At 38.1% G+C, this 21499-nt stretch overlaps 1 protein-coding gene across 1 annotated transcript in view; it reads right to left on the bottom strand.

The window, feature by feature from the left end:
- KIF26B (kinesin family member 26B) overlaps positions 1 to 21499 on the bottom strand; it is a 286800-nt gene that overhangs the window by 154324 nt on the left and 110977 nt on the right. Inside the window, exon 4 of the mRNA XM_034061110.1 lies at positions 11320 to 11486. Within this exon, the coding sequence (XP_033917001.1) occupies positions 11320 to 11486 (167 nt within the window). The remainder of the gene's footprint in view (positions 1 to 11319; positions 11487 to 21499) is intronic.

The raw sequence follows: 21499 nt of genomic DNA, 5'->3' as shown, positions 1-21499 counted from the left end.
TCCCAGCAAACCCCAACATCTTTCCAGCTTGCAGACAATTATATTACATACTGCGCACTTGTCTGAAACGTTTATCTGTGTTGTACAGCTTCTCCGCAGCAGACAGCATGTCGGTGTCTGTGGATTCTCTGAATTCCCAGAGATGGGAACCAGATGCTACCACAACTACACATACAAAAAATAGTCTCTCCCTATGAAGAAAAGCCCTTGAAGGACTTTATTCAGATTTTAGAAGCCATCGAGTGGAACAACTGGGATTTTTTGGAGGGGGTTGGAGTTGTTTTTTCTTTTTTTCGGGGGGGGGGGGGGGGGGTTCATTAGTTTAATCAAGTCAGTGATTTTAAAGCATAGACATTTGCCCCAAAGCCTTTGCCTGTAGGTAAAATAGGGTTTTTATTTCAGTTTTGGCTGCTAAATTCTCCCCTTAATTTGTATACCAAAATATTAGGATGTTCTTCTCCTACTCATGACTTTTCTGATCTGACTGTGTCAGCAATGAACACCCATCACCTTTGCTGACTGACATCCACAACCTGAGAGACAAAGAAGAACTTATAACTCTAGGAAGCTACAATTTTTTTCTTTTTTTTTAATTATATATACTGATGTTCTTTGTGAAACAGACAAGAAATTGATGGAATCTCAAAAGAACAGGAAAACTGTGCATCACTGAAGCAGATGTGTGCCCAGAGAAACTACACATCTTGTTGCCTAAAAAGGCAAAAATTAAAATTGCAGATACTGGCAGTTACAAAAACCAAACAACTCACACACAAAGAATACTGATGTACATCTACAAAAAAACACAGCAATTGAAAGACTAAAAGACTTGGTTGTTGATCACTCCTAGCTAAATTAAGAAAGTGAATAGTTTATTGCTTTCTTCATGGCAATTTTTTCTTGACATTTGTAACAGCACTGCTGTCTGAAAGAGGAACAGAAATGCTATTCCTTGTTGCTGCACCTTCACACACAAGTGAGTATGTCTTCCAAGACTGTTAAGTGAGACTATTATGACTCTTTAACTTTTCCCATAGCAAAAGCAATGGATCTTCCCTACATTAAATCTCTTAAAGTCCCCAAAACTGTGGTTAACTACTACCTTTTTTGTTCAAATATCAATTTTAATTTAAAAACCAGACACTAAAAGAGAACTCTGCTACTCTTCTTCATTTCAGCAGGTCATTGCCCTTTTCCAAGCATGCTTCCTAAACATGCACATTTCATTATGATTCTGAGTTTGTCTAGATCAGCTTCCTGCCATTACATCTTGACATGCTTTTGTCTGCTAGACTGAAGTCGTCTAGTATCACGTTTCTGTTCCCTGCAGAGGTTCCCTGCACATTGTCAACACATCACTCTCTAAATCTGTTTGATAAACTAAACTCAAGCTGTTGGAAGGCAGTTTTCCAAACTTTTAACCATCTGAGTGCCTCTTCTTTAAGGCTTCTCCATTTTTTAAGCATCTCTCTTGACTGTGCACATCAGAACTAGACAGAGTATTCCAGCAGTGGCAGTATCTATTCCTTTTATAGAGTTACACTAACTTTCCAATCTCTCTTTGTATGTTCTTATTCATAAGGGTATTCAAGAGTTTCATTAGTCTTCCTTGATCAGAGTGTCCCACTGTGTGCTCATATGCAGATAATTAAACATGACATACAGATCCTCTCCAGTAAGGACTTCTCAGTACATAAGACCCTAATCTGTAAGCATGGCTTACATTCTTTACTACTGGATTTATGATAGTACATTTGACACTGATGTGACACCTATTGTTGGCCCAGATGACTTAGCGATCTGTTACTAACAACCTTCCCAACACCATCTGAAAGGTTTAACAATATTTTTCCAGTTAGTGCCCTATGGAATTATGTATCTCTACAGAATCCCAACAGGAGCAGAGTCATTTAGCATAATACATAATTCATCTAGTTTAGTCTATTTAATGCATTCCCCATTTGTTTTGCATTGCTGTAAAGTATTCATCAAGAATTCACAGGGTGTTAACCCAAATAGCTCAATGAAATTCACATAGATTGTATTGTATCAGTTGTACTTTATTAACCAAACATGTAATCAGCTCAGGGAAAACATTTCAAACCAGTATGACCAACACCTGTTTTCCATAATTCTAAACTCATTGGCAGCATTTTAATTTATTTTTTTTAATTGTATCCTATGGCAGATATTTTCCTGTTTGCCCTGGATCATGTCACGTCCAGAATTGTTCCTGGAGACCTGGATCATTCCAAATGCTACCATATTAGCTCAAAAGCAGAAACAGGCTTTAAACTTTCATACAGTGTTGATATGCTCCATCCTGGACAGGTTAGTAACTTAGCTTGCTTACAAACAGCTTGAACAAGAGACACAATGCTATCCAATTACTCTCTATGTACTACTTCCTTTCTAATGAAAGGCTGACTGATTTCTCTCTGCATTTGCATACAAAGAATTATTCAGAAAAGAAACAGAAATAATTTCTGTTAATGTCATCTCATCTGTCTTTGCCTACATTTCCACAGTTTTCACTTATTTGTCATTCTTTCTTTGATTCATAGATATTATTGCTGAAATTCTCACTACGGAGTAACTAGCTTGGTTCCTTTCTGTCATGACTGTTGAGATAATAAAACCAAAGTTTGCCTCACTAGTTATCAGTAGTAATTTTTAGCCTGGCTACTCAAAGAAATGAGGATGACTAATACACAATCTATGTGAATCTCTCAGACTATATCCTAAAAGGATTTGAATCCATTGACCAATTTTAACCAATAGAATAGAGAACTTAAAGAAATTAAGTCTCTATTGATTTCTTGAAAATAGACAGCTGAATAGAAGAGGCAGATCCTGTCAACACTTTACTGAAGAAATCACTGACAATTCTCTAATAAACAACAGAAAATACACTTGGGTAAAAAGCCTTTAGAATTCTGCAATCACAAGAAAACATCTAAAGCTACACCACAAAGTCATGAAATCTCAAGAAATGCATTCACAAGGAAAATTGTTTCTGTTAGCTGCAATGTTCCTGTAATGACTTATTTCTTAAATGTGTACACTCATTTCTACTTTTATCCTTCAAAAGGTGTGTCTCCTGAAAGCAACTAGTAGTGTCAAATCAAGATGCATGGTAGAAAGCTCAGGAGCCCCTGTCCTGCAGGCAATTCATGCATATAATCCTGAACTTGAGTTATTTAGAAGAGACCAAAACAATAGTTTGATTGAAACATGCCAACACACAGAAGCTGTAAGACTGACATCATGTTCAATCTACTGATGAGCAAAGAGGTGAGGTTCTAATTCTCTATTTGCTACAACCCACCTATGTGGATTGTATATAGGGGTACTGTGGTCTTATCATAGTTAATAACCACATCACAGGGATGCATATATACAAGTCCAACTGGCAGTTGTCTACCTAAATTTTCTGGGAATAAACAAATACATCAATATTTAAATTCTTTTTTTTTTGTTGTTGTAGTTTGTATTCTGTGTGCAAGAAAACTAAAATTGTCTGTATTCATTGGTAATTGTAAGAAAAAGCCATTCAGCGGCTGAATACATTGTTCTCAAGGTTAAGAAAACACTGACTCTTCGAGCAGGTGGTGGAGAACTTTACAGACAAGGTATATCACAGCTGGAATTTCGAGGCTGCTGGGACAGCACTGTAACGGTTCTTGTAACAAGAAAGTGGTAGTCAGAATAAAAAGTTTGCCACTCTGAACTTTCAGGTGTTTAGGAAAAAGTCTCATTACTATGGATTTATGATCTGTTTGAGTGAAGCTAAGTTTGATGTTGTTAAAAACAGAGGGAAAAAACAACTAGTGGAACATACAATTTTCTGCTACAGACAGTGCAACTACATCAATTTATCTTTCTCTCTCTGCAAGCCAAGATAGAGACACTGTAAATCAGAACTCTTATGTCAAGATTTAAGGGAAGCAAGAAATATGCAAAACAGTAAATCAACATGAGGTTGCCTATACTATAGTTGGCAGTCACAACTATACTACAAGTCAGAAGATTAATGCTGACCCTTCTTACTTTCACTGCCCTGAGAGTAAAAGGCAAGATTAAGCACCAGGAGTCTTTGGTAACAGGTGCTGAGGGATTACTGCATATGCTGCTAGCAATTTTTTTTCTCAATGTAAATGTCAGGTGCAGAAAAAGGAAGTGCTGAGGGAATGCAATAGCCTCAGTTCTTTTTAATCTTTCCTAAATCAGCAGGGAGCAAGGTGTTCATGTAGCAAGTACTCTAGCACCCCAAAAGCCCTCTTAGAAATTATAAGGCCAAATCTATCCTTAGCTAGCCTCCCCCTTTCCTATCTATTGAAACCAGAAGGAAATCACAAAATGTAGCAAGAAGTAGAAGTTGCCTCTGTTTTAACATGGTATATGGAGAGCAGCAGGAGTTCAGCTTCCATGCACCTAGGTACTTGTGTATTGAATGCTTGAAATCATTTAGGAGAATTAGGAATACAGATCCATCAAAAATTACCTCCTTCCTTAGCAAACCACTAAAATAATCAGTGCTTCAGTGCCGTACCATCAGCATCCAATATTCTTCCCTGCAATGCAAAGCTTTTGTTGGTACACAACATCCAACACTTGAGAATCACAACATGAACCAGGCCAGCACACTCATTTACAGGTCTAAAGCTTATCTGTACTAGCAGCAATCAGTGAGGTATAAACAGAGAAAGCAAAATTTAAGCTATCATCTCAGAAACATCCGACAAATGCCATTGCTAACAACTGAAGACAGAAGTCTCTTGGTTACCTGCTTCTGCCTCCACAGACACTGCATAACATTTAGAACTTCTACAGAGCATGCAAATTGCATGCTTTGTAGATTAAGTAGGTGTTTGCATTTCTAGCCCTTTTGATTGTCATATAATCAATTATTGATTCTAGGACCTGAGAGAGATGGAAAGGTTTTGTTTAGAAGCTAATGGAGTTACCATATAATTTCACGGAGTTGTACTTGAGAAAATAAGCAAATAGGGGAGAAAAAATATAAAGGAAGGGAAAGCACATATAAGCATATTGTATTCGTAGATGAATTTTTGAAATCTAAAAAATTGGCATAGTTGATCATATAAAAATTAATAGGGCAAATAGTCAGGATTCCCTTTGAATTGGCATTTACTTTACACATATGAAATAACACCAATAGCATGAATTAGAAATGGCCTGTTAGGGCTTTCACAGCAATGGGGAGCACAACAAAGCAGTGACTATGAACACAGATCTCCCACATTTCTGATGAAACTGGAGCAAGTATGAAAAAACAGCCCCTGAAGTTGTGCACTCAAACCTAGGTTCCAATTTTAAATATTTGTTTCATGGTCTTTCAAGTAGACTGAGATCATTGTGATTGAAATTTACCCTACTAGTCAGTCACAAGACAGGCTTTGAAGGTAGAAATATTTGTGAAAATGATTTACAGATGTTTTAAAACTTACCGCCAGCATTCCTACTGAGACAGTGTATGGATCTTTTATCGTAACATAGCTCTTTTTACGTATTTCTTATGCAGCATATAAGAAGAATGAAAGAAAAGAGTAGAAATTCTAATCAGAGTTGTTAATATATAGTTCTTTAAAATGTCTGAGACTGACCACAATATAACCATTACATTTAGTTTGCTCAGCTAATGAAAGAAAATCCTGTTAGGTTCTGCATATTTTAGACAGCAAGAAACCAAAATATGTTTTCACCTAAGTCTCAGAAAATAATTTTCCCTTAGGGTTGTTGAGGTCACCACTATTTGACATCAAGGACTTCTCAAGCAGTGCCTAAAGCAGGGAACCACTGCATGGCTTGAAAGAGCAGTTAGGTCCACCATTAGGGTTATTCGAAACTTCGACAGCACTTTCTTCAGAAAGGCACAGAGCACAAGACAAGCAGCTTTCACTCTCCTGCAACGTTCACAAGCTTTTTCCTGACAGTATCTCAGGCCTCAGCAGCACCAACACCCTGGGTGTGCCAGTACAGCCTGCTGTGCACCTGCACAAGTTACCGGAGTATCAGGAACAGATTCGTGACCTGGCTCTACATCTGCTAGTGTAATTATTCAGCTACAGAGTTACAGCTGGACTACTGACTCAAAGCAAGTTTTTCACCCATGGAGCTTCCAAAGACAAAGCAGGAATACTCACTCCAACCCATTTCCTTCTCTTCTGACTGCTGCCTCTCTTCCTTATATGGGTTTGCTGTGGAAGTTCCAACAAACCCTCTGTTGCAATGCTAGGAAAAGTTAATTTTTGTGACTTTGACCCAGATCTCTGAAAAATTCAAGCCAGGACCTTAAAATGGTATGATTAGTACACAGTCTATAAGGAAAAGCCCTGGTGTTCCTGGATTCTAAGTCTTTGGTCTTCAACAATTTTTTGCCATAAGCAGAAAGATGGTGCAGACTTCAAGTTTCAACAAAAATCACCTAATATTGCACCTCTAAGGAAGAACAGCAAACATCTAAAGTTATATGACAAGATGATAGTTTACCATGTGTGCATGAAAAACAGCAAGGCATGAGATCCTGGGATCTCTAGAGTAGTCATCAGAACAGCACATTGGCTTTAACACTAGGGTCCCACAAATAGCGTCCTCATATAAGCTTCGTAATTCACACAGTATGTTCCATATTTTTAAAAAAGATTCACAAAGGATTCTCAGAAGTGGATGGGATATCTGTGGAGCATTCAGCAGTGTTTTGAACACAACATTCACAATACTCCTTAGCAGTAGGGCACTACCTCACCTCCTCCTCTCCCAGCTGCCAAACCACACAGGGATGGGGAATGAGTACAGAAAGGGCTATCAGTGTTTTTTTCCAAGAATGGAAGCAACTGTAACCAGAGCCCAACTCATGTGGAGAAGCTACATGTCACTTACACATGAAGCTAAGGTTTTCTATTTGCCTGGTTTTCTTCCAGTTCCAGGAAACAGAGCTGCATGTCAAATTCTGTGCAACCAATTGAGTTTCGCAGCTTATTCAAACATGAGCTGTTAAGCTGGTTTGTGGCTTCATACAGTTTAAATACAACAACCAAATGCCCAATACAAAGTCTAGGGCCATAATATTGAAGGAATCCTTCAATCCTCTTAAGTCACTATTAGACCTTCCTACTTCAATGGTCCACAATATCAAAATCACATTGTGTCTATATTTCACACCTTCCAGTACCCAAAGGGAGCCTACAACAAATCTGGAGAGGGGCTTTTTACAACAGCAGGTAGTGATGGGACAAGAGGGAATGGTTTTAAGCTGAAAGAGGGTAGATTTAAATTAGATATTGGAAAGAAGTTATTTACTGTGAGGGTGAGCAACTGGAACTAGTTGCCCAGAGAAGCTGTGGTTGCCCCATCCCTGGCAATGCTCAAGGCCACGTTGGATGGGCTATAAACAATCTGGTCTAGTGGAAGGTGTCCCTGTCCATGGCAGAGGGTTGAAACTTGATGATCTTTAAGGTCCTTTCCAACCCAAACCTTTCTGTAATTCTAGTATTTTGTCTCAAAATAACTTTTATTATGATATCTGGACATTTCTGTGCTTCATTTGAAAAACATGCCTTGCTACATCTTACAACAGTAGCATTGTGTGACCCTGCTTAGCATTTAAGCTGTTTAAAGACATGGAAAATGATCCCCAGAACAGATTTTTCAGTCTACTTTCAAGATTATCTGTATTCCCTTTGGGCTCAATTCGTCTAAATATCTGATTTCAGACTGAGGTGGGTTTTTGTTCAAGATACACTGTTACACTTCCTGATCAACAAAGGAAACAACTTTGAAACTGCCATTAAAAATATCTCATTCTCAAAAACTTTTGCCTTTTTTGAGGTCAAAAGTGAAATGAGCTTTTACAGTCCTCCTTCTCCTGACACAGTAAAAGCTTTTCCTCTTCAAGAAAGCAACCTTACTGTGACATGGCAAACAAGGAACAGTGCCAAGATCCTCAAAACCTTTAAGTATCATAAGGACAACAGAAAGGTCCTGATCAAGTTTTGTCTTTGAGTTCCTACACCATGCTACCATCCTTTGAGAGACTATTGAAACTCTACAGCCCAGTCACAACAGAGTTTTATTCAGAAGGGCACAGATGGGAACAAGGTTAGTACAATGTCCCTTGGCCTGCTACAGCTTTACAGAGACTTCAGAGAAATAAGCAAAAGGACACAAGGCAAGAGGCCAGTACACCTGAGACTGTGATGGCCAAATAAAATGCAATGCTTCTTATGACATACCCAAACTGGAGGCAAAGGCTAACTAATGTGAAAAACCTAAAATGCTCTGCAAATTATTATTTTTGTGTAAAGAATCTAACCATTACATCACATTCACTACATGCATTCATGTTATCACAAATGTGTACTAGTAACAAGCAAGATGATGCTAAATTAGCATGGACTGGCAGATATCCGAGACAAAAATGATTGATAGTGCTGAACAGAAAGGCAAATTTGGTGTTTGTCATTGAAAGTACAATCAATTGAACTCAGTTTCTCTGTCAGAATCACCATTAGGGATACATTATTCATACCTGTATCATCTAATATTCATAAGCCTACCAGCAGAGTACTTTGGACAGTTTTCAATGTTTGATCCTTTAAAACATTCACATACTGTCCATCCCATGGGACCCTGGCATATCATAAGTTCTCTTGCAGCGATATCCTGACAAATGACAATTCACAAAAGCTATGTCCCTTTTAGCTAACTTGGGAGTCTGCCAGCTATAGATCGTGAAACGTAACAGTCAAGTATTGAGACAACTGAGAAGTCTCCTGGCTTTTCAAAAGATTAAGTGTCAGTGTGGCCTTCAGACACTTCTCCATGGCTCAGTGCCAGCTGTAGGCTAGTCAAGTAAGTGTCACTGTTGGACTAGCAGTGCCCAAGAACAGAAAAATTATGAGCTCCCAGTATTCCACTACTGATGTTTCTCAAGTAATTACAACCACAAGTTCCCTTGGATGTCTTGACATTTCCTCCATACTCTAGTACTTTAGTTAATTGGGTTTTTTTCCTGGTGATGGATGACTTTTATATCTGGACCTCATCTGAGGTTTGCTTGTTAGGGAGCGTAGAATGAAATACTGTAGGATATTATTAAGATTTCAAAAAAATATTTTCTACTTCCAACTTCAGCTTCACATTAGCAAATTTCACTGGCTGTGTAATAATTTCTTACACGTTGACCATTAAAACGTCATTATGTGACACACATTCAGAAAAAACAGGCGTAGCTGGTAGTCACCACTCCATGTGCCCCATACAATAAGATAAAACAAAAGCTCAGAATTCATATTCCTGGTATGAATGACTGTATGAATGCTGTAAACAGCGTACCATGTTAATGAGTTGACAACCGCTACCTTCTACTTTGTATTTTATAGTACACACACGTGGGGTTTGACACTTCATACCCCAACTTTACAAAAATGTAAATAGACACATAAGAGGCAAAACAAAAATTAATGAGAAACCCACATTTTTGAAAACAAGTTGCAGATTTTCTTGTTAAAAGGTCAAGCAGTGCATAACTGACTTGGATTTGCTGCTTGAACTGTCAGCACATGATGTAAGTTGAAGTCCAACACAAAACTGATTTATGTAAGTGATGTTATTCTAATTATGCAATACCCCAAACTAAACCAGGCATTTTTTTGTCTTGCTATATACAGTTTAAAAATAAACAGCCTAAACATGAGAACTCTGCTGGGCCAAGCATACCTAACAATTGACACCATCAGCTAAAAAATAACAGAATTCTACTTAAAATGCTGTGATTTACACTAGGGTTTTTTAATAAATTTAATTAGTTTCCTACATTTCAGCAGAGTGTACTAAGAGCAAATTATCTACCTCAGCATAAAACACTGAAACAATGAAAAACAAATGAGTTAAGCCATCTTTTTTAATCAATTCATGCTAAAATATGTGCTAATCCCAATCTGCACTCTAGTTAGATATTACCATACAAGTACATTCAGCAAATTTAATTTGCACTGCCTGCCGGAAATTAAGACCACAGTCATCATTCACATTTGCTATTGCAACATCACACTGATAAGGAAAAAATGGCAGAGCTGCCCCAAACAATATTCACTGGGTCTTTTAAAATCCTACTCTTAATACTTTTACAAGATTCACTTGTGTGACACTCATTGAACATATGCAGTCCTTATGTTTGTGAGGGAAAAACAGGAGAGGAAAATCTTTCCATATTTACAGAGCCCAGCACCTTTATAAGTTTTCCAGTTACCTTTAAAATAAAATAGAATCATGTGGAATTACTAATAGTTGGCTCTCTCAAGGGTAGGAACTTAATCTGAATAGGCTTGAGGCATTCAGTCAAAAGTTCATTCCATGTTTTGAAACTCAGATCTCTCACTAAATTGGACTGGAAGTGCTGTAAAAATAGCTTATTCTCTTGTTATTTCATTACTTCCACAACTGTTCCCAAGTCAATCTCCTAATTATTGAAAAGCATTAGAAGACAAGGATAATTTCAACTTTGTCAGTTATGTAAGGATTCCACTGGGCTAAAAAGATTATGTCCTGCAAAGAGCATAATTCTGTGCAGAAAAATATTTCCTTGTTGATAATAGATATTTGACTTATTAGCTGCTATGCCCATTTCACAAACCAGTTTTGCTGACAAACTAATATAGACAGCCATAAGATTTTTTTTTTAATGAAACTCTCTCTTATTGAATTATTTTGAAACATTGGCTGAATATTCAACAGAAAGAGTGATCTGAAGCTGAGTTTACACTCTCAGCCTCTCTCTGTTTATGATTCAACAGCAGGATAGGGACAGAAACTGACATCAGAAACCTTAGCTTTTCAGTCTGAAAGTGGAAGTCTTGAAAATTTCCTTAGGTGGAAGTAAAATTCAGTAAAGAAACCTGAAGGTTGCTACCAAACACAACTACACCTCTAGTTAGCTCTGGAATTAATTGCTTCTCAAAGGTAATTACTTGGATAGGCCCTTCTCATTCAGGGATACATCCCCATAAAAATATCAGTAAATCAGGTATTATTTTGTGAGTGCAATCATATTTGAAACCAAATCAAGAATTTAAGAGAGATCTTACAAAAGAGGATAGAAGCATCATCCCCATCTTACAGACAAATTCATACAGGTTGATTAAACAACATTTTCATGGCAATTCTAGTAATTCCTGCAAGTCTGTGACCTATAGCCATGTTTCAACATGTGTGCTGTGATCTGTCTTCACTAGAGAATCATCTCCTTTGAAAGACGTTATGTTTCCAGAGAAGGAAAATCTGATAAATCTCTCTTACCTGGCAAAAAATGATGCTGCCACCGAGGTGCCTGTGGATACTTCACTGGCAACACATGTGCTCTGGGAAGCAGGGAAGCTGTACAAGGAAGGTTTATCTGCATTGTAGCGGTTCAATGCGGCTTCAGTCAGGCCCTCTCGACTAGTCTCTGTCATAAGCTGAGATATCTGAAGACAAAAAAGAACAAAAATGTCATCATCTACAGCTCACTAGCTGACCCCTATCATCCCGAGGTGCCTCTGGGTTGCATATAGAGTAAGAGAGGCACTTCATTCACTACATTTTTGCTGCTCTGTGAACAAGTTTATTGCTTCTGTCATGCTAGGCTACAGTACTTTGGCTCAGCTCTAACCTTGCCTGCATTAAAATTAATGGGATAAATTCATCCCATCACTAATGTCTATGGCTTTTCATTCATATGAAAAAGAAAGAGTAAACCACGAGTAAACCATAATACTTACTCAGTTTTACCTCAGGGTACAAGACAGACAGCTTAGAAATGTATGATATTTATATTTTATTTCAGGGGAAAAAAAAAATATCTTTTTGCCTTTGTAAAATAGCATAACATTTTTGTTGATCTTTCTTCAGAAAAGCCAACATGCAGCATAGGAAGGAATCCTTTGTGATCCCACACTATTTATCATGTCTCTGGAAAATCTGGATTATTACCACTCACCTTCGTTGGCTTTCTGATAAGGTTTTAAGCACCCCATGATTTCATTCTTCTGATGGTCCATTTAACATTTTTCCCCATGTTAGGAAGTCTCATATCAGCCCTTCATTTTCTGGGAGAAGAAGTGAAGTTCAACCAGACTTGACACAGTTCTCCTCAAATTAACTGAAATATCTTTATTGACTTTAAAGAAAGCTGGGTTAGCCCTGTTGAAACACCTCCTCAAAATTATGCTTTCAGTTTCTTGACTATTACATCTGCATAAACTTACAGTGGTGTGATATCACCTACTGTACTTCCTGTAATTCCTAACAGCTTCCCTTTCCTCCTTCCCTCGTTTCAACCACAAATAGCTTTTCTTCACTGGTGCTTGTCACAGAATTGCAATATATGCCTAAAAAGAAGCCTCGCAAATAATGGCTAGCAAGTGTCAAAGGCATAGCTTTCTTTCTGCTGCAAAAAGTTCACAAGAACCAGTCTCTCACCTGTTCAATTTCAGTTCTCCTGCCTACCCTTGTTACCACATTAACAACAAAATATCTTTGTGAGGCATTCCAAGAAAGTACTCAAGATCATCTTGTAGTTATTTTTCCGCTTAGGCTTGCCTTATTTCAGCTGTTAAACATTTCAGTTGTTAAGGCAAAGTTGAGGACCTGTGATTTGTATGTAGGAGGGGAAAAGACATGATATGGCAGCATTTTTTAGACCAACTATCTAGCCATCTCTGTTTATTTTACAGAGAACTGTTACCCATTCTACTATGGTCAAGAAGACAATCTAAGCATTTATTCTAATTTTACAAATATTTTTTAGGCCAATCAGCGATTATACTTCAAGAACAGGAAAGTTAAACTAGCCAGTTTACTTCAAGAGGAACCTGTAAAACTGCTGAAAGTATGCCTACTCACACACTGAGCCCTTCTAATTTACTGACTGAAAGAGCAGTGCTTTCAGAACACTACAGTTGAAATTCTGGACTTAAATCATCTCGTGCTACTGTTAAACAGGAATTTAGGCTAGCTGCCAGGACAACCCTAAATTTCCAGCATACAGGCAAAAAGACATTTGCTCTTCAGTATTCTGTTAACCTATGTATGGCCACTTGGGGCATCCAATACACTTGAATTCACTAAACAGTAATTCTTCCAATTTTCTGTAACTTTTACTAACTCAGCTATTTAGATTTGCAATGAACTGGCACAAGCTTCTGCCCTATACCCTCAAATTAGCCTGAGATGAATTTTATCATCTACCATGTTGGGAACTGGTAAGCAGACAGTTAAAAAGATCTCCAGAGTACACATACAAACCTAACTTCATCTTAGTCCATCCAACTTGCATAGCTGAAATCAGGGATGGATCATCATTAATTGTTTTTACTGACAATGTAACCAGGAAGTGCTACTTACTTCCATGGCAAGCTGACAGCAGTTTAAAAGTTGATGAGTTGACTTCTCTCAACTGTAATCTCAGTTGCAATTATAACCTCCCTGTCTCCTGCCAAACAAAAATTTGCAGCTCCAAATACAAATTTCCACAGCCAGTGTAGCACACTTCTATTGGTGTCAGCAGATCCCCTAAAGCTGCAAGATGGGGGGGCTTGAGGCATTTCAGCTGACTGCAAAACAGGAAAGGATATGCATGTCTCAGTGTCTGGGACATCCAGAAAACATCCACCATAACATGGGCACAAAAGCAGTAACTGAATAGTTTGTGTGATTATAGAGACTTTCAGGTCACCCACACCCATATCCACAAGTCCTATTAATGTGAACAGCACAGAGCAAGCAGAGCAATAAAAAGCCTCAAACTGACTGTGGGCACTGCGTGAAAGCTATAACTCTCAAGCTTCCCCAAAAGCTGATTAGATACGTTCAGGATGTTTTGCATAACTAATTCTTAAATAAAAACACTTCAAAATAATCAAATACTTACCAACAAAGAGACATTCTTTCATATTTAGATTCTTTTAGAAAGATATAAAGACAAACCATTTCTCCCTCACCTACACACTGAGAGAGAAATAGATTTTAGTCAGCAAATGGAATGGTAATGCTTTTTAATAAATGGGGATGAAGATCTTAAAAGACTGTATTTAGGTCAAATTTTCTTATAATAAAATGTAAGGGAACTGAAGAAGAAACTGGAAGTAACCAAACATATTTACAGATTCTGTATTTGTGGAGTACCACACTATCCATAGGACAGAGAGAAAAGAGAAATAAATAATTCTCACTTTAGGAATTGCATATACCATGAACAGATGCAGAATGGATTGTTTCTATATAAATGTAGGCTTTTCAGTAGTACTGCTATTTTGTCATGTGTCCTGCACAACAGTCCACCTTTTACAGGGATGGTCAGCTGCTCAAATTGAAAGCTGCAAAACATCCATATGGTACCAACCACCAGAGCCTGCTGGAGAGGCAGCAGATCTCCCTCCTGCTCATTCACACAGCTTGCTTTGTTGCACAAAACAGGAAGCAATTGTTGACATTGATATTGATGTATTATCTGTGAAATGCAGCATTCCACTGTAAACAGCCATGTCAGAGGGTCCTTCCAGTTGCCCTGGATGGACATTCATAATGGGGTATGCTGGTCTTGTTAAGCACCCTCTTGATCCTGGGGGTCCAGGAAAACACTATGCCTGCTTTCCTTACCCACGCTGGAACACCTCCTGGGCAAAAATCCGTTTCTCAGTGTGAACTCTCTCATAACAAAATTTCCAAATGCACACACTGTCTGTTCTAAGGCTCCACTGATTTACTGTTTGCCTCAGCAGGAACACTTCCTAGCTGACAGCATATCAAAAGGACACCAAAATGGGAACACGCTTTATTTTACCTAACACACGATATAGACAAATTACGACAAAAAAAGAACTTGCTTATGCCACAGTCCAGGACCAACTAATCCAGAAATGGTTTACAGTTTTAGCACTTGCTTACTTTGGTAATGTGGAATTTTTGTCTCCAGAAGCAACGAAAGCTGAAATTCTTCCCTAAATTTCAAACATTCTGCTATCACTTATCTGGGACACCTGCAACATCGCTTGATGTTATTATACAGGTAAAAGCACACAGAAGTACTCTGTGATACTGCAGCACTCATAACATCAAACAAAGCATCAGGCTTTGCTTGAACAAGTTCCTCAAGTCACTTTATTGCTAACTCATATATAAGCAAGAATAGGACAACAAACTAGAACTTGATATTTAATTATGGAATTGCCCTTTGGTCATGCAGCCAGTGGAGATGAAGGACAAAGACAGAGCTATGCCAGATTCTGGGCCAGGCTGAGAACCTTTTTTGCATCCAGTACTTATTGGAGTATTGTTTATACCGTACAAATTTGTTCACCAGGGTCAACCCACAGGCTGAGTACCTCATGAGACGCATGCGCATGACATTTGACTATTAAATGCTCATCTATTCCCAGAGTTCAATACATATACATAAAGTAGGGGGCAGAAAGGAGTCCATATTATTCATATATCCAGAGATTATTGAATTCAAGTCAGTTCTTTTACACTTACTTCTTTTGCCTCATAGACTGCAGAGTATAGAAATCATTTAAACTATTATACCAAACTGAAGAGTGGGCTTTGGAGGTAATCTTACCATCTGATTTACTTTGTCCTCCAATCACAGCACTAAATTATCCCTTCCTCCTCTGACACCAGTTGCTGAAATTTACACATACACAATCTTGAGTAATGGCACCAGGATGTATCAAGCATAAAAATACTCACATCAGAGGTTTCCATAGCTCTTAGAGAATTTCTCTCTTTCCCCATCCCAGTTCAAGAGACACAGTTGAAAATTATACTCTGAATGTTAACAAATTTGGGCTTTTTTTCCTTTTTTCCCCTCCAAAAACATATGCCTGGCAAATACAGTGCATGTAGATCTGCTTTTTCAATGTCACTCTCTAACTACTACTACTAGAGTAGTAACTCCCCTGGATTTAAGAGGAAAAGAAGAATCAATTCCTCAACTCATTTTCCCTTCTCTTCTGTAAGTACCAACATAGTATATACATGAGGCTTAAGGTCAGTTAATAGGATATACTTTGAGAAATTCCTTTATTGAATTGTTGGCAGCTCATCACTGCCTGGAAAAGCAACAAAAAAACAAAGCATGGAACAATGCAACCTTTCATGCCTCAATAAAAACCCTTTAAGTGCACACTGAACAAGACAGATGTCCCTCCCAAGGCCCTTTTTTTATCCTGTCTCATAAAAGCAAGGCATCTATTAAGCTCCTCTTTCACTGCTTTCTGACAGTACATAGCAAGAGCCGGTGATAAGTCATGATTTAAATTCTTTACTTCATAGGAAAAAGATGGCTCTGCAATTAAACCAAAGGTGTGAATCAGGCAAAATTCTCTTGCTATGCCAGTTAAAGAGTCACTCTACATATAAGATTTTTCATCATGCAGTATAAGATTAATTATATTTACATACGGGTATTTTACAGCCAAGTTCAATAATGTTTCTAAAGCTCCTAACTGAGGATCCCCAGTTGAAATTACTGTACAAATGGAAGTTTTCATTTCTGAAACATGTGAAACATCCTTTGCTCTGGATGTAAGGAAGCATTGAAGAGCAGTCCCAAAATCTGGCCAATGACTGATGAATGAACTGGATACACAGAAATATATGAAATGTAAGCATGTCTGTAGCCAAATTCAAGGTACAAACCCGTGTTAAAATTTACTATAAAGCAATCCTCAGTGTCCAGAGATCCTAATCTCAGGGGAGAAGCTCACTAGCAAGAAGCTGCTTAAGGCAGAAAGCTCTCTTTCATAAACACACACACTCATGAATGACTTCTTTGGCAATCTACTTTTGATTCAGAACAGCTCTGAATTTTCCTCCCAGTAAATACTGATGAAATTACTTCCTGGTTTATTTTAGATGGCAAATGTCTACATTAACAGAGAAAAAGGTTCTTCTTGAAGACCCCCCCCTTTAAAAGGTAAGCTGAGGGGAGCTTTAAAGGATACTTTTCTCAAAGATTTAACCACCAAAAACATCATAAATACTTATAAACTTGCTTATAACACAAGCCTAACAGTTTAATTTCAAGTTTTCCATTACGCATAATAAGGTGTACTGGCTCTTCTAAAATAATAATCTTTTACCTTCTGTCCAAATCTTTTTGACTCATCACAGTTTACTCTCTGTCATAACAAGATAAAGTTATTCAACCTGTTTGGCTCAAGGAGCCTGGTTTCAGGTTTATGGGAGTAATGAAACAAGCACTAGGAGAGGCATCCCACTATACATCATTCACATGTCCTTCTGACACATGTATAGAATATCAACTCTTGTCCAAGCTCTAAGAGACCCTGGTTTTTCTGGGCTTGACCTACTTGTAGCAATTCTTACAGTATGAGATAAGAGCTTCAATTTACAAATTAGTTTTGAAAACTGATATTAAAAAATCTGCCACTTTCTTTAATGTATAGGAGTTCACATCTGACGTGACAGCATGGTGGAATACAGAACAAGACAAAAATCTTAAGTGTTCAGTACACTGTAGTGCTTCCCAGCCACTACAAATTTCAGCAGAATTACAGTAACTTGCCTATGGGAAGCAGCATCAGAAAACAGATCAGGAGCTGAGCATTCTCTGCTGAAGAGACTTCTTGGATTAATGAAGTATTGGAGCTCTACTTCACCTAGAGATGGCATCTCTTCGCATGTTACTGTATCAGTTAGTAGATCCTCTTCCCACAATTTGACTATTTTATCTGGGCCCTTCTGGAAATACTGACTTCATCCCTTTTGCATAACATGGAAGTTCTACACTCAGTTTTGTGCAGCATAAATTTGTGTATCATAGCATTTAAAGGACAAGGTGACAGCTGGGATCCACTGTGTTCAGTGCCAAAAACAAAAAAAAAACGGAAATGCGGATAATTTGACATTTACTATATTTCATTTTCGTGATTTGAGAGTGTTGATGGGAGAGCTCAGAATGTGAAAATAGGAACGAGAAATCAGTTTCAGATACTGTTGTTAAACACAGCTTTAAATGTTTTGGGGTAAATCTGGTAGAAATTTACTTAGCCACCATTAAACTGACCTTTGAAGGTCCCTTCTAACTCAAACTATTCTGATTCTATGATTCTATGAAATGGGGAATTAGGGGTGAAGGGGTAGAGGGAAAGAGGAATCTTGTGCTGTCAACACAACTATCAATTTTAATGCATCCTTCCCACAGCAAAAAGGAACAATTGCACCATTTCATGAGAGCAGCTTGAAAGTAGTAGGGATTTGATAAGTCCATGATCTTTAATATACCACAGAGTACCAAGGACATACTCTGCATCTGTCACTAATCCCTCACTACAACACAGGTGACATTTAAGGAATTATTCAGGAAAAAATCCACCTTTAGAAAAAATAGTTTTGAAACAGTAGCAAGTTCCTGTAGCTAAGGGCACTGGCATAGTCTCTCAGCATCTTGCTGTTTGATTGTGACCTTTTTCTCTTATAGCAGAATACTAAGCTGCTATAGCTCAAGATCAGTGCAACTTCTAATAAAGACATGGTGCGAACAGAGCAAGACAGCAATTCCTGATAGTCCTTTCATGTCAAAAGAATATGTTCTATGAGGAACAGGCTGAAAAAGGACATGCATAATGTCTGCTGCATTCAGGCTCTTTCTTGGATGTAGATGTACCTAATACAGCCTAGCGAAGGCCACTCACTATTTACTGTGAAGACTGAAACCCTAGGGGTGTCCTTGGGCACGCTTTGCTCCTGCTTTATTCAAATTTGCGCACAAAATCTGAAATAGTGTTCTAGCAGAAAGGGCTACCATAACAGCATATCATGTGTCTAAGCACAAAACAGCACACCTTAGAAAGAGTGAGGGGTTTTAATAAGCAAATCGTTGGGATGGCAAGAATGCTGATTATGCTTTGCATTTCACAAAGAAAAGTCAGATTGTATTTAGAATAAACTACTTTTACTTAAACATTACTTAGTTACCATGATAGCACCTAGAGCTTAATTGCAACCTCCAGCTTCCTGTTGTCCAAAAGAAATATGACCTTTGACTGTTGCAGGCTCCTCCCATGTCCCTCTAAAAACAAGATGCTATTTATGCTATACATATTCAGTGCACTCCTCAGCACAGATGAAATTCCAGTTGCCCAGATGTAGGCACATCCTCCCATCAAAGCTGTTATGAAACAGTTCATTCCATTTCACACTCAAGAGCTAATGCCATTAAATGGAATATTTTACAACAAATCACTGAATATCTTAAGATCAGCTACTTAAAGGCTGACCCAACAGCTGATCAGACATCCAAATAATGGATTTCTTTACTGTAAGACACTTTCCTCTGATTCTTCTTCCTAAGAGTTCTACCTTACAAAAGATTTTTTTTATTTATGCTATATTTTCCATTGTCAATAACAACACAATTCTTTCAGCCATCCAGTATTCTCCCTCTTACTTTCATGCATTTACTCAGTGCCCATTCTTGCCCTAGCTTTTGAACTGAAAAGCAAAGGAAAACAGACAAAATCAAAACCATACAGCACAACAGTACCGCCTGACAACCTGAGTTACTTCTTGAGCGCACTCTCTTCAAAACCAACACTGAGTAAGAACAGCACTGGCAACAACAAAAGCTTTATCACAAAACAGGAACACTGCACTATTAAGCCTATGTCAATGGTTCATTTACTTGATCAACAAATTCCCATACAGACCATAACTTGGTAAATAAAAGTCGATGTACATTCCCCAACAACCTCCACCATTCAGATGTGAAATACCTAGGCTCATTTTGATTTGGCTTGGCAATGAAGTAATTTTTCTTAGTTTGCCAGTGCCCTCCTGAACTAAATAATCCATGAGTAACTTTGTCTAGTGGAAGATGTCCCTGCCCATGGCAGGGGGGTTGTAACTGGATGATGATCTTTAAGGTCCCTTCTAACCCAAACCATTCTATGAATCCCAGTTGGCATATTCCATTATTTATTCTCCAAATGAAAAATAGGAACAGCAGCTAACAAAGAGAGGTTCTGGTCTCAATTTTGTGTGTCTAGGCATTTCAACAATGCAAAAAGATACAGTGCAGCAACACAATAAAACTGCTTGCTTTCTCATCAAGAAGACAACAACAGGGCAATCTATGGGAAAGCTAGGGCTGCCTCTAGCTTTCAGGATTTTTTTAAACTTACTTTTATAAAGTTGTGAATTCTCTAAATTGCCTGTATATCTTGCTGCTACGTTATAAAGCTGTGCAGCTGGAAATTAATTGGATCTTTTTCTACTATGACTTTCATTGCTATCAGATTAGTACCATTTTACAAGAGAAAAGGCCTTACTTTTGTGCGACTCAGTTAAAGTTGATTTCATACATCCAGATTCAACAACCACACTGTAATCCTTTGTTGCTTCAGCTACATTTTAAGACCTCAGCAGCTGGGCTAATTGTGCCAAACTAACTGGCGCAGCAATGACGAGTGTGTGCAGACTATGAAAGATGAGCATGTCTGATTTCTGTCTGTACACATGGGGCAACAGCTAAACGAAGTGCCTGCATTTTGAAGCAGAGGCACATGTCTCTTTAGTTCACTGGGTGAAGGAGTAATATATTTGTTATGAAAACAAACTTTCATTTCTCTGGTCAGTTACTAACCTGCCAGCAACAAGCCATCATAAGAAGTTCAAATATTACTGTAGCTGTTTCCCTACTATCAACAGCAATCTGTAAGCCAGTGACCTTTCACTTGCCAGTTGACAAGAACAGCTCTAGAAGCTACCAGAGTGTGTCAGCATGCGGGCTTAACTTAAATGGCATTATTGACCCAGACAGCAACCTCTTTCTATAGCTACCAAGAGAGTAAGCAATGAAAAACACTATTAGTTTTTTCACACGTAGGTGTATGAACTGGATCATTAGTCTTTATTTAAAAGACATATGGTCAAGTTCGACCATGAAAAGATGAGGAAAGAAAACTACCTTCATTTCCAGTATGAAAAAAAAAAAAAATCTGACAGGCTTCCAGATTCCTGCAATGATACTTGCATAAAAATGTGGCAGAATGCAAATTCAGCTCCTACACAAAATCACTTCAAGGTCTCACCTTTCTGGCAGGTAAGATCAGTACACATCTGATAGGTCTCTTAGCCAGCTGCTCATGGAAAGGTGCTTGAGTTTGACCCACAGGGATCTAGCAAATGCCTTGAATCTATTTAGAAACAAGTACAATTTCAGTGGCTTCTCCATTAAAAAAAGAAATTATGAACGTTAACTTTCCTATCAACTGCCACCAAAGCTTTAATTGTATTAGTGCTGGCAAATACCACAGTAAAACAAATTGTTTTCTTTGGGTGCTAGGTCATAAAACTATCAGTCTTCAGACTAAAGACTACTCTATATAGGGAGGAATCTTGCAAGAGACATGAACTTCTGCACAAACACAAAAAACTTGCTTGGAGGCAAGTGTCAGCTCATTTAGAAGCCAAG

This window comes from Melopsittacus undulatus, chromosome 3 (genome assembly GCF_012275295.1).
Source record: "Melopsittacus undulatus isolate bMelUnd1 chromosome 3, bMelUnd1.mat.Z, whole genome shotgun sequence".
In the NCBI taxonomy this organism is placed as follows: domain Eukaryota; kingdom Metazoa; phylum Chordata; class Aves; order Psittaciformes; family Psittaculidae; genus Melopsittacus; species Melopsittacus undulatus.
Note: the sequence above shows the minus strand (reverse complement) of the source record. Positions and strands in the feature narration are given on the sequence as shown.